At 46.1% G+C, this 14,322-nt stretch overlaps 1 protein-coding gene across 2 annotated transcripts; it reads left to right on the top strand.

Moving 5' to 3' along the window:
* The first annotated feature begins 64 nt into the window (after nt 1–64).
* On the top strand, nt 65–10,775 carry LOC119182765 (neuronal acetylcholine receptor subunit beta-2). 2 transcript variants are annotated; one of them, XM_037433456.2, is made up of 7 exons: nt 65–257; nt 2,989–3,140; nt 3,499–3,543; nt 4,954–5,251; nt 7,069–7,398; nt 9,266–9,589; nt 10,529–10,775. In XM_037433456.2, exons 1-6 carry the CDS (start codon nt 176–178, stop codon nt 9,586–9,588), a joined length of 1,230 nt encoding a protein of 409 aa, XP_037289353.2. In that variant the 5' UTR covers nt 65–175; the 3' UTR covers nt 9,589; nt 10,529–10,775. The 2 variants fall into 2 exon arrangements, with proteins under 2 accessions (XP_037289353.2, XP_037289352.2); XM_037433455.2 differs by having other exon boundaries at nt 66–257; nt 9,266–9,593; nt 10,529–10,774.
* The last annotated feature ends 3,547 nt before the right edge of the window (nt 10,776–14,322 follow it).

Here is a 14,322-nt window from a genome sequence, read left to right as displayed (position 1 = left end):
AGAGACGCCCACTTGGTGGTGGCGCCGTTGTGCTCCTCTGAATGGGAGGTGAAATGCACAACAGCGCCTCGTAGTAACAACAGAGTCGTCTTTCGCCCGTCGTGTAGGACTGTTTCAGTAATCCAGGAGGTCGTTAGATCGACCAGTTCTGCTCACTGCCATTGTCGGTTCAGCCATGATAACGTCAAGGTCTTTGGTGTTTCCCTTGGCCATCTCTCTGATGACTTTGTGCATTTTCATCATCATACCTAGTTTAGGTAAGTGCTAATCCTGAATATCGTTATTTATGCATGCTACTCCGACTAGGTAGGTCTGGAGAGTGAAGTACACCTACATGTGGTACATTAAATGTGGTACCTAATTTAAGGTAGTTATCAGCAGCATACGTTGTTGTATGTTTGACTTGGATAGTAGCAGTAGTTCTGAGCTTTAAAGAGCCGGCTATGTATTTCAACTTCTTCGTTCGCCTGACACGTTTTCGTCAAAGCATGGTACGATGTAATGCAAAGAGACAATGGCACCTCAGCAGTCATTCCTACAGTATTTACACAATGACGATGCATTTGTAATTCGAATGTGCCACACCTACACTCTGCGTTGTCAAAGACATGTAACTTGAGTTGAGCTTGGAGACTAGAGGTGGGAAGGGGCGGAGCGTAGAAGCCACCTCGTGCGCTGCAGTTCGTTGTTGATGATACAGACATAATGACGCGGCCGAGGTTCTCGTTACGCTGCGTGCGTGGCACGTGGACAAATGTTCATTTACACAGCACCTCCAGTAATGACACACATAGTAACTAGCCGCATTACGGACGGCACATTAAGTGGGCGTGTCATTCTTGGGTGTACGGCCTCCCAGTGCGACGAGCCGTCGGCGGCAGCTACATGAAACGTAAAGGTTTAAGATTTAGGATTTTATTGAGGTTGTTTTGATTACATTTCATAAAATCCACATCACTGATTAGACCCATAGCCACAGGCTAGTAGGGGGTCTAACGGGATAAAGTATACAAGCAGAATACAGTTAGTATAAAAAATTAAAACATCAAAAAAACTCTTTTTTCAAGAAAACGAACATAAATACACGATAGATTAAATTGGAATTTAAGGTGGCGCAATTGCTTGATAGAACATACGAAAATGTATAGATGACACAAGCTGCGGACTGCTTAGAAAATACTAACGCTTTCCATTAAAATTCATTGTTTTTTTTCATGTGCTATTGTAGTTCTTCTAATGTGTTCCTGTATTGCTGAGTAATCGTTCTCAGTATAGTGTGAAGTCTTGAATGAAACCGATCATAGTGTTAAGGGGATCTTAATAGCTAGCACTGGCAGTTATTAAGTCAAAGTCGTCGCAGTACCGGGGGCACCTGTCATTTCTTTTTCCGTATGAAAGCCGTGAAGGTAACTCCGTGCCTCGCATATTTTTTGCAATGATAACTTGGTCGTGAACACCAGAATACGTCCCCGCCTTACATTGATGCAGGTAGAAACAGGCGTGATGCCTCTGCAGAATAACTAAAGAAGGAATTATGAAAATGGTGAAAGTACATGGACATAATCATGCGTACAACATGGACAAACGTGAACAGTGTGTTATATTGCTCCACGTGTCTGATTTTCGGAAGGCCCCAAGAGCACATTTTAAACAGCTATTGTTTGAATTCACGGAGTCAATTTGTGGGGGCGCTCGAACCACCTGTAATGTTATTTTCGCCTCTCGCACCACCTGTAATGTTATTTTCGCCTCATGGCACCCGCACGTCGTGTGGGCTGACTTCACTGTGAGGCGCTGAGTGCCGGTGTATGTAGCGTAGTCGCCACCGGGCGAGAGATGGCGCTGTGTTGCCACAGTGGCTGTGAACAGTGCGTGTGGAGAGGAAGAAGAAACTGCCGAACACTTGATAATGTTCTGTAAAGGGCTTCACCCTATAGTTCAGGATGATGGCGCAGAGTTTTTCAAAGCACTGGGGTTTAGGGACAGTCAGTGCAAAAGAGACTTTAAGCGGGTAGAATTAACTAGAAGGAGGTTATCTGATGGGTGGATAAAGTCAAGGCACGAGTGAAAATTAAACCCTTTACTGCAAAGTACGAATCCTCAACCTCACTATTTAAGAGAAAAAAATAAATCTAGTTTTTGGTTCATTACGTATTACGGCTTGGCGGCGCTAGCCACCGCCCGATATAAAGGGTACAGCCATATCCATCCATCCATCCATCCATCCATCCATCCATCCATCCATCTATCCATCCATCCATCCATCCATCCATCCATCCATCCATCCATCCATCCATCCATTCGGTTCCACCCTGGTGGCGAAATGACGCGGGCCCATGAGGAACAGCACTCAATTCCTTTGAGGCCGGGCGCTTTTCCTAATGGACCGTCGTAAACCTTACACAGTGGTGACAGCTAATTACGCCTACATAAGTCTGTCCCGTGGTGAAGCCTGGCCATGGGACGCATGTGCATGCCCTAAGGCGAAACAACTTTGCAGGGACTGCGACTATATATAACTGCGGTTTCATCATTAAACAAAAGGCATAACGTTTTTTGATGCCTGCCTTGGAGTTATTTCAACTTACGTGATATCTAACCGGGGTGTGGTGCATTCGATATGTTTTTATCATGTTGGTGACGCCTAAAGAACATTATTTTATACGTTCCATTGATAAATGTACATTTATGTTCCACCTACACTGAAAGAACAGTGAAAGAATAGTGGTGCCTTAGTTGTATCATTTATTCTCCTAGTCAACGGTACTTATATTGTATACCCTCAACACTCATTTTATGCATCTTATTACGAGCGATTGCTTGCAGAATATATTCCGTTATAAAAATCAGGAAAGAACCCGGTTAAGCATAGGAGAACCATAACAGGCTCCTGGGTGACTGAGAACTGGTTGCTTGCTTCTGTTTTTTGCATCCTGTTTTAATGACCACAGTAACTTGCAACATGAATTAACATTTCACGCATTTCAGATGCGAAATATGTCGACCAGCAGGTGGTGAAGAAGCTTCGACAGAACTTGACTGATTCCGCAAAGTATGATAAGAACTACCAACCACTCAACAAAAATTCGCCCGACACGAAAGTAAACTTCACGGTCTATGCAAAGCAGCTGAGGTACATGGTAAGTACTTAGAACAACCATTGGCAGCATTTTGATAAATTACGAAGTAAAGTTACAACACCTTTGATTTAGCTCCTACGATTCATCGGTTAACATAGCAGATAAAATGCTACTTTCGGGTTGTTTACATTACTCCCAATATTATTATACACTAAAACTTAAGGAAAAAGACATCCAAATCAGTCATGTTCCGCTATTTTGAATAAATATGCGTACTTCAACTCCACGCGTCCAAGCGTGGACGTAGGCCATAACGGAAGGTTCTCTCACTAGATGGCGCTTGCTGCTGTTTCATCTGTCCAACATTTTCTTGATCAAAATTTTCTTTGATTTTCTAAAGTTGCTTAATTTTTTTTAGATGCCCGACTGGGACTACATGTCACTATCAGCATTCGTCTGCATGGTAAGTCCCTTTTGATTGCATTACATAATCCTGGCGTACTCTCTTCGCAGCATTTTTTTTAAAAGGCGCTGAAGATTAATACACTATTTCCTTGTGCAACACGCGAGCGCGGCTGTAAATAAGCACACAGAAGCTAGTAGTGCGTCCCTGAAGGACAAAGAACAAGTAACTTTATTTCTGTGACTTTCGAGCCTCTACTGCTCGGTCACGCACCTTCGCAACACTTCACTTTCGCGCGCGGAACGCTATAAGATTTCACCGAAAAATATATGCAAAGGTGTCTGGCTGCGGCTGTGCGACCGTGAGGCCACCACAGTTTCTTTACCTTCACTGGCTGAGATAACGAAAGGCTACAAAGCTTCAGACGAATCCGTGAGAACGCCGTTAATCAGGCGCGCACAATCGGCGTAAACCTTCGCCACATATATAAAAGACGTATATCATCGCATTCTAAAGAAGACCTGCATCGCTTCTTTAGCATAGTCAGGAAACGCTCCTGAGTCTCCTGAGAACATCACGCAGCCTGAAACTTAAAATAATTCCTAAGGTAAGCTACAAATGGTTCCCCCTTCTTTCTACAAATGTTGACATACACCCTAATTCACGACCGTTGGCTGATTTGAGAATCGTGACCTGCATAGTCACCGTGCCCGACGAAAGAGGCCGCCACGCGCACTCGCAATCCCATCAAAGTTAAGTTACGCGTTGGAAGGGAAATTAAGGCAGACTATTCGACCTCACTGAAGTGCGCGTGGCGTGATTTTTTACCCTAGTCCGCCCAGCCTGCCTAGCTTCTAGTGAGCTCGTCGGAATGAGAGGAGAGAGAAATAAATTGAAGCGTGCTCCTTATCTATGTAACTCAGTTTTTACTTGAAAATTTCCAAAAAATTTGGGGTGGTTGATTTGCGAGGCAATACCCTCATCTTATAAAACCATTCTGTGGATTTAGCTGCCACTTTAACTGCACCTTTAGATAAACTTTAGATGCACTTCAGCTGCCATTCGATGGTTAGGTGGAAAAATTGTTGCGGAGCACCTTTAATAGTAATGCTTAACACAAAAGACGTGCCCACACTCGTTACGTGGGCCTGCCTAAGGTTAGGCAGGTCTTTTAGTTACTACATTGTAGTCAAAAGCAAGACAAAAAGAAGATAGCTTTCACGGACAAATGCAAGAGCGAAAGCCTGACTTTTTTTGCTGTTGCCATCGTGTTCCCTTGTTTCGTCAGCTTTTATGCAGTGTCCCGCGGCTCTGTGTTTAACAAAAACGCACCTTTCCGTGTTCGCAGACTCGATTGGTCCTGGGAGAGTTCGCCTTTTGAGGCTTGTTATTTGGTCTGGCCTGTGGCGTTGTTTCAATTTACTACAACTTCATTATTCAATGGATCTTTCTTTTCGTGGCGTTGCGCAGCACTGGATCGACGAAGGGCTCACGTGGGACCCCCGCGAGTACGACGACATCGAGTCGGTGACGTTCGGCGACAGCGACGTCTGGACCCCGACGCTGTCGGTGCACGAGAGCTACGGCGTGTACGGCGTGCGCCTCTTCTCGTCGGTCAAGGCCGACCGCTACGGCAACGTCGTCTGGTGCCCCCTGGTCACGTTCGGGATGCGCTGCTCCATGGACCTGCGCGACTACCCGTACGACGAGCACCGGTGCGCCATGAACGTCTCCTCCTGGGCGCACGGCTACAAGGTTAAGCTCATAGGTGAGGCAGCTTTACGGCACACGTACACAACTTTGGAAAGCCCCCCCCCCCTTCCTAATGTCGTGGGTTTGATTCCGGCCGCTACGGCCGCATTTCGATGGAGGAGAAATGGAAGAGACCCGTGTACTGTGCGATGTTAGTGCACGTTAAAGAACACCAGATGGTCAAACTACCGGAGCCCTCTACTGCGGCGTCTCTCGTGATCATATTGTGATTTTGGGACGTTAAACCTCATATAATAATAATATTTGGCCCGTACCCCTCAATTTTGTTCAGCGCTCAGTGCCACTGCTTTAGGTGTTTTTTTTTACATAAATAGCTCAGCTGAGAGAGCATTCAACGCGTTATTCGAAGGCCGCATGTCCACAGGTCCCTGCCAGCGGCTCGTAGTATTTTTGTCTATTTCATCTCTTATCATTTATATTATAACTACTGCAGGTAACATCCACTGTACTTTCTTTGGCATCCTTCTCAGTTACAGTTCTTGTTAACACGGTGCCTAACAAAAAAATAAAATAACTAACTTTTAAATTTGCGCTTCTTTTCTGATCGACAGGTAATTCGCATACTGCACTTATTAATCACGAACTTGATTAGGACAAATAAAACAGGCGCTTGTTGTACTCGTTTTGTTACTTTTGATCTGTTTAGATTGGTTTAAAACGTTCCTTAATAAAAGAAACTGCTCGCAACTGGCATAGCCTAAGGGGAGGGAAGGGGTAGTGTTGGGAGGGGTCGGACTTTTTCCCAAATACATTTAGGGCCGAAGCTCCTTATAGAATAACCTGGTGACTAGTCACGCGTAACCAAGAGAAGAAGAGATTAGAAAGAAAAGAAGCCAAAAGAAATAGATGACTATTTCTCGCCTCATTTCCTAGATGGCGTTACTCTACCGCTACTCTCCAAAATGTCGCTACTCTCCAATTAGCTGCTGCGCGGGCTTTGCCAACGAGTGCCTCTCTCAGTCTCCTGGATAGTCGCCGTACGTGGCGGGTCGTTGGCGGTACATGGACGTAGCAGAGCGCGGGTGCATTGAAGACGCTTACGCTCGGCTTCCTTGGCTCACGTCTCGTCGGTGTTATTCGCACGCCATCTGCGTTCTCGCACGCAATCAGACGCATAGACACACGGACGGATGGACGGACACATGGACTGATGGACGGACGCTTCGCTCCGCTCATCATCATTCATTCCGTGGATATGCTGTGATTTTTTTAGTTTTTGTATGAGTATATATGCAAACATACACACAGACACACACATGAACAAAATGAAAGTTCATAAGGGGTAGGTGAACTGTAATCACCTGTAATCACCACGACCACTCCCCCCCTTTCCACCACCGAAGAAAGTTCTGGCTACGCCCTTGTTTCTGACCGTGCAAAATTCTGGCAGGAAGGCTCCAGCGACACTTATTATTAGCAGACCTCTCTTCGCTTAACGCCTCCAACTTTCTCTCCATTTCTGCCTCGAGTATGCTTTAGTTAGTTTCTGATATTAAAATCCACAAACCAAAATATAATTAGAGAGACGCCGTAGTGGTGGGCTCGGAAAATTTCGACCACCTTGGGTTCTTTATTGTGTCCCTGTATCTAAGCACACGGGCCTCAAGGATTTTCACCCCTATCAAAAATACCAACGGCCGGGATTCTATGCCACAACCTGCGGGTTACCGCTAGAGCATCATAACCGTTATAGACCATTGCGGTGGTTTCGATTAAGCCCTGAAGAAGCGATTTACCACATTCTTCTTTCATTCCTTGGTTTGCACTCAAGCATTCGCGATACACACTCTTGCTTCTACCTTGCTCACTCAGGCAAGCTTGCCAAGAAGACCTTCGACCAGTCTCATCCGGACTGGACCGGTTACTTCGAGTCGATGGAGGCGACCGAGTTCCAGCACCCGGAGCAGGGCGCCGACCCGGTGCTCAAGTTCACGCTATTCGTGAAGCGAAACTCTCCGGGTTACCACTACACCGTGGTGCTTCCCTGCATGGCCGTCTCCATCCTCACGCTGTTCATCTTCTGGCTGCCGCCGTCGTCCGGCAAGAAGATCACTCTGGGCTGCGCCAGCATCATCATCATCCTGCTCATCATCCTGAACCTGAGGCACGATCTGGGTGATTCCATTCACGTGCCGCTCATCGGTGAGTTGTGGAAAGAAGCGAAAAGTGGTTTTTCTTTGTTAGACATTATATTATTGAGAACAAACAAACAGTAATGCTGAGGAAGGTATAGGGGATATTGTTGGAAGTAATTGTAATGCAAATATAAAGAAAGAAGAGTGGACGAAAAGATAACTTGCCACTGGGTCCTTGCCGGTGCCTAGTTATGTTTTCGTTCACTACTCTTTCTTCACATTTTCATTACAGTTACTTATGACAACATCCTCTATACTTTCCTTGGCATTATTGTTTGTTAGTTCTCATTATCATTGGTGAGTTAGACTCATTGAGGGTTCGCAATCCACCTTTTTGAATTTTTCTGTGCTGCCATCTGCAGTTTAGGGTAATGTTTTGGTGCGGGCGGGGCAACTGGTATTGCCAGAATGAAAGCCTCGATCTGAGATGGAGAGACGCTAGGGAAGATTGCATGTCCTGTGGCACCTTCAAAAGGCCGAATTGAGGCAATATTTATGTGGACACATTTAGTAAGGAGTAATGTACTTGAAAGCTTCGCCGCAGTACAGAAACTTAATTTGGTGAAACTATTTAGCGTGATAAAATTGTATTTATTTAGTTGTTTATTTATTTGTGTAGCTTTATTTTATTTATTCACTCATTCACACACACTCTAAATGCCCCAGAACATCACAGAAGTGAGGGAAGAATAATTATTGCAAGTTGAATTCCTGGTGAGTAATGCTGGCTCATTTTGATGTTTTTTTAATTTATCTTCACCGCATTATGATCTGCAGGCTTTGGCACACTACAAATCTTTACTGCCAAGGAGTCAATACAAAACGCAATAAAATTTTCTGTTTAGCAAATGAATGAAGTGCTTAATATTTCTGTCCGAGATAAAAAAAAGTAGAAACTTCCAGGTTAAGAAGTATGCAGCATAAATGGAGCTCAGTGCACCGTTGAGTAACGAACCATATGAGACCCCGACAAAAGGCTAGAAATTGTCGGTGAAGCCTGCATCTCTTAAAGGCGGCAGTTCGCGTTTACACCAGCCAAAAACTTAAATGTGTACATTCACTGCACCATAGCGGGAACTGGAGTTACGCCTCATAATTTATGGAACTGAACTGATTGATTACTTCGATTCAGCGTTTCAACCAGTCGGGGCTCTCAAGCTCGCCTGGGCAAGCGGGCCGTAGTAACGAGAAACGAAACTGAGTTGCCCGCGAGGGTCGGGACAGCGAAGAAGGTTGCAGCGAGAAAAGAGAGAGGGAGTGGAGGCGCTTGAACCAAATGCCACATGACGTGGCTCCTTGAAAGAATACCTGTCCTATATCTAATATACTGGTCTTGCTTTTAAGAGTATCTGACTCCAGGCGTTGAGAAACATGTTGGTACTGATCTAGGAGCACGGGCCTCATCTATAGGCACACAGCGCTCAAGCATTTTCGCCCCCATCAACAATGAAGGCACTGCACCCGGGATTCAATCTCGTGACCTGCGGGTTTGGAGACCACTGCTATGAGTATTCTGCTCTATAAAAATGTAGTGAAGTTTGTTTTTTTTTTCGACGCCAGCAAACGATCGCTACTGGCAGTTGAACGTCGTCATCCTTTTGTGCTCTTGACCTGCCGCGGTGGTGTAGTGGCTAAGGTACTCGACTGCTTACCCGCAGGTCACGGGATTGAATCCTGGCTGCGGCGGCTACATTTCCAGTGAAGGCAGAAATGTTGTAGGCCCATGTGCTCAGATTTGGGTGCACGTTAAAGAACCCCAGGTGGTCTAAATTTCCGGAGCCTTCCACTACGGCGTCTCTCATAATCATACGGTGGTTTCGGGACGTTAAACCCCACATATCAATCAATCAATCCTTTTGTGCTCGAATACGCAGTCAAATACTTGGGCGTCACGTGCCTCGCCATAGCCGTGGCGACGCTCATCTCGGTGCTGGTGCTGAACATGGTCAAGAGTCCCATGGTGTTCCGGCCGCCCGAATTCGTCGTGTCTCTTCTCTCGGGCGTTCCTGGCCGGGTGCTGTTCCTGTGCCCTCTGCCGGCGCCTCGCGCCGCCGACCACGAGCAGCTGGCGGACGCCACGTCTCCCCTGGACAAGCAGGACATCATCACGCGCCAGGAGTGGTTCCTGGTGGCGCAGGGCATCGACCGCATCGTCTTCATCATCTACGCCGTCTTCCTGCTCTCCTATCATGCTTGATGTGGGTATAGGACAACCCGCTTTCTTCACCTGTAGGTCTTCAAGTTGACTCATGAGTCTACTCACCTGGCTCACTCAGACTCGGATCGAATCGTGAGTCGGGGTTTGAGTGAGTCCGGGTGAGTAATTTTTCGGTGAACTTGACTTCGAGTGATGGAGTAAAGAAAAAAAATATTAGTGAGTCTGAGCCCGAGTGAGTCTTAAAGAAAAAGTACATTTCATGCGGTAATCTGAGGGAGCCTCCCCATTTTTGCCTACCTATGTCCACACCCTCTTCCCACTTACAAAAAAAAACAAAAAATTAGGGAGCCCGCTCGAGCTCCACTTTGAAGGGTAGAACACGATAGCGTAATCTGTCTCTGTGCTCATCACCTTCAAAAGTGGCGCTAGAAAAAAAAGTGCTTGTGCGCCTAACATTGGCCGTTTCAAACTATGCCACAATATCCACAGCAAGTGCAGTTGAGTTGTTGTTGTTGTTGTTTTCCTCTGCACATGGCTCGACGCCGACAGGCCTATAGCCTCTAAGGTGCTGTTCACCTTTGAAAAAACTTATTTACTCGTTTCCTGTGATTTACTTGGATATACCTGAAAAAAAAAACACTGGTAGAATGTTCTGTTCTTTTCTGGTACTCACCTTTCTGCTCCGTCCTTCAGCTATGTAAAGCATCAAACTGGGCGTATTTCGAGATAATGTCGTTATTTTTCATTGCTAATATTTAGTTCCCTCTCTGTTCCCTACTCTTCACGCAATCTTCAGCGTCCAGAGTAAGTAGTAGGTCACATATGAGGATGAACCTCACCCTTATATTGGTTCCTTCTCACTCATAAGTATTGTAGACGAATGCCACTGGTCACATATGCTTGTTCAAGTTTCTTGCCTTGCGAATCATGCAACTATGCTGGTTGTCTGCATACGTGTTTACCTCTCTCTTCCTTTCAGGGTTAAAGAAGTGAAAGCGACCTGACGTCCTCATTGCGTGATTAGGTGTGACACGACATAGGCATACGTAAGTTATTAAGGTTGCAGCTTGCCAGCATAGGCGACTTGGCAGGCACACTCTTTTTAGAGTCAAACCGGAGCATGGAAAACTACAAGAACATTTGAAGTGTACAGCGCTGATGCTCCGTTGCAAACGGTGTGCGGGTATATTGTTTTATTTCTGTTTGTTATTGTTTCATTCAAATTTATTTTTTTCTTTAACGTCCATTTTCTGTGTTAATAAATGCAGACGTGTCATCAAAAGTTTCGATAATGTGACCAATGAAATGAGCTCACAAATGTTTTATGCATTCGCTTAAGACGACGCGAACCTGAATGCGATACTGCACGACGGAAAACACATCCTCGTTTTGCAAAGCATTTAAGCGTCCACAATGCGTTTTTAAAGCATTTCGTGCACCAACGCCGCTATACACCGTTTTTATACTGCGTCGAATGATATTGATGGTGAATAATTATAGCTGAGTCCTCTGCTAAAACTGGGATACTTCAGACTATCCACTCCTTACACAATACACATGGTGCGTCACCTGGTGGGAGCACAAAAATATTGCGGCTGGTGCTATCAAACGACTCGTACCTGAGAGCGCTTATTTTTGTATCTTGGAAATCTTTAGACTCACTCCGGGTGCAAAAGACCACATTCACCGATATTACCCCCTTCAAGATGTTGTAGCAAGCCCGCATCTCTGAAGCAAACAGTCGTTCCACCACATCAAGTTTTTTTTTTCTTTATTCTCACTTTTTTGCAATGATTTTCTTCCACCAGCTACTTCAAACACATTCCTCAGTGACACAAACACAACCTCAGTGATTCAAACACAACGAGAAGACCCGTGAACTGATTCTTACAAGTCTCGTCTAGCCGCAACACCTCAAGTCATTTATGTACATCCCCGAGTTACCTGTACATAAGCTCTTAATGAAGTACGTTCGGCTATTCAGGCAATATGACGCCCTGCTTTTAGAGCACATTCAAGGCTTGCAGTACCGGGCACCATGATCTGCATGCAATCGATATTTGTGGTTGTCAAGCGTGTTGCTTAGAAGATAGGAGGCTGAACAACTTTGTTTGCGTTTCAGAAAAGGATGGGTCTTCACACCGAAAATGTTCTTTTTTATTCACTGACTCGTTTATTAGTGTGATACGACACGCGTGTACTTTTTTAAGCTCTGTCTTAATTTGAGATCTTCCATTGTAGCAAGGCCGACAACTAGGCTAGTTGGTACAAAAATCATTGAAGCAGAGCCAGCAACAACTGCTTCTTGTGTCGGCATAGGTTCGTCTTCGTTGCTATAGCGCTGGTTCAGTCTAAAATGAGCTATCACTCACACTGCAACAAGCGATGTTTAATCTCTTCTGAGCATCTGTGAATGAATGAATTCAAGGCAGACATTTCGATCCGCGTTGTGCAAATGAAACTCTCACTGCAATGGATGCGACTTACGGGACGTCTGCACTACGTACCGTATATACTCGTGTAAGGGCCGCACTTTTTTTTCGAAAATTTTGCTAGGTGCGGCCCTTACACGAATCAGGCCGATTTAGTACAGGCAGTACAGGCCAAAGGTCTGTACTGTTTATGCAACAGTAGCAGAGTGCAAGAGTCACAAATGACATGCCAGAAATGTTTTTATTCGGATTCCATTTCGCTGTCCTCGTTCTCGGAGGAGCTCGCCTCGGCGTCCGCGTCTTCCCAGAGACGGTCATCTTCGGTGCCGTTCATGGAGTTCGAAATTCCCGTTACCTTGAAGCTTTTAGCAACTACTTCTACTGACATGGCACGCCACGCATTCAAAATCCATTCACACACCTGTTGGAGCGACGCCCGCTTCAGCCGTCCTGTAGGGGTCTTCTCGTGGACGCCTCCAGCCATCCATTCAGAGTAACATCGGCGAAATTCCACTTTGAATGGTCTGTTGACGCATACGTCGAGCGGCTGCAGCACACTCGTCAGGCCACCGGGAATGACGGCCAAGTCCGTACGAGTTGCGGCAACTCGGTTCTTGACGCGGTCGGTCAAGTGGCCCCTAAAGCTGTCCAAAACAAGGAGGGCTTTCCGTTGTAACAGCCCTCCAGGTCTGTTTGCCCAGACGGTCTTAATCCAGTCAACGACCAGTTCCTCGGACATCCAGCCCTTCTCTTGCGCACGTACGACGATTCCCTGAGGGAACTTCTCTTTTGGGAGAGTCTTCCTTTTAAATACGACGTACGGCGGAAGCCTCCTGCCGTCTGCCGTGATGCACAACATCACAGTGCACCTTTGGCGTTCTGCACCAGTCGTGCGCACAGACACACTTTTCGCACCTTTTAAATCCACTGTGGTGCTTTCCGGTGCATCGAACCACACAGGTGTCTGGTCCGCATTCCCAATTTGGGACAGGTCGTATTCATGCTCCCTCCTGAGAGCATTCACGAAGCGATGAAACTTAATGACGTGGTCTTCGTACTCGCGCGGCAGTTTTTGGCAAATCGTCGTTCGGCGCCGAATAGAAAGCTGGTTACGGTTCATAAACCGCGTAGCCCAGCCCCGACTTGCCTTGAATTGTGCCGGGGGTATTTCCATGTGGCGAGCGATGCTGAGGGCTTTGACGCGTATCATGTCAGTCGATACGGCGTAGCCGTCCCTTCGTGTGTCGACGACGTAGTTGACGAGCTCGCTTTCGAGTTGCGGGTACTTGCACTTTTTCCCGCGAAACGCCTTTCGGCTCCTGTTAGTAGCGGCGAGGGCATCTTTCTGATTCATCCAGTAACGCACGCGCTTCTCATCGACGTCGTACTTTCGTCCAGCTTCCCGCTTCCCGTGCTCCTCGGCATAGTCAATCACTTGCAGCTTAAATGCTGCAGTGAATGATCTCAGATGCCGGCCCATCGTCCGTCACGTGCGCTGGCTTCTGCAGGGTTCACTACAACCAACAAAGTGACACCGACGACACCGATCTGAAGTCGCGCTGCCAACGTATCGACACGATGCTAGGAACGATGCCAACAAAGAGGCCGCACAAGGCAAATATGGCGGCGCGCTGTCAACAGCGTGGTCGGCGCGTCGGCGGAAGTAGAATAAAAGCGGAAAAGCGTGCAGCGCCATCTGGCTGTAAATGAACTAACTACACTTTTCTGGCGGGACATTTTGAACTTTTGTTTTTTTTTTTTTTTTCGAAATATCCGCTTTCAAAGTTGGGGTGCGGCCCTTACACGAGGGCGGCCCTTACACGAGTATATACGGTAATTAAAATCAAGCTGGCATATCAAGGTTTTCTATGTGTATATACAAAAAATGCTTGCCATCATTCTAACCTATTATGCACATAAAGATGTGCCAATGCGATCCCTAGTGATACAGTGCATCAAAAGGTATTATGTTCAAGAAATGTCGAATTACATCAATACATAAATCAAGCTCTTTCTGTGGATCACTAGTCAGTAATGGTCGTATAAAACGTCCCAATATAAGGCTTTTCTCGTAGAAATAGAACTATCCACTGACACGCGTTCTACGGTCTTATCGTATTACCGTCATACGGGAGATGTACGCACATTACAGTAGCAACACTGCATAGTGGCGGCCTCGCGTGGTTATACGTTCAATTATAACGTGTTAAGAGCGTTCCTGCGTGAGGATCCTAGGTTGTAAATGTGAAAACACGGTCTTACCTAAGGTAAAAGGATACTATACCATGGCGCTAACTGAAAGGTCTACAGTTGTCCATTTCAACAAAACCTTCATTTTGAC

This window comes from Rhipicephalus microplus, chromosome 9, assembly GCF_043290135.1.
Source record: "Rhipicephalus microplus isolate Deutch F79 chromosome 9, USDA_Rmic, whole genome shotgun sequence".
Lineage (NCBI taxonomy): Eukaryota > Metazoa > Arthropoda > Arachnida > Ixodida > Ixodidae > Rhipicephalus > Rhipicephalus microplus.
The sequence above is the reverse complement of the archived record's forward strand: the minus strand, read 5'-3'. Positions and strand labels throughout refer to the sequence as shown.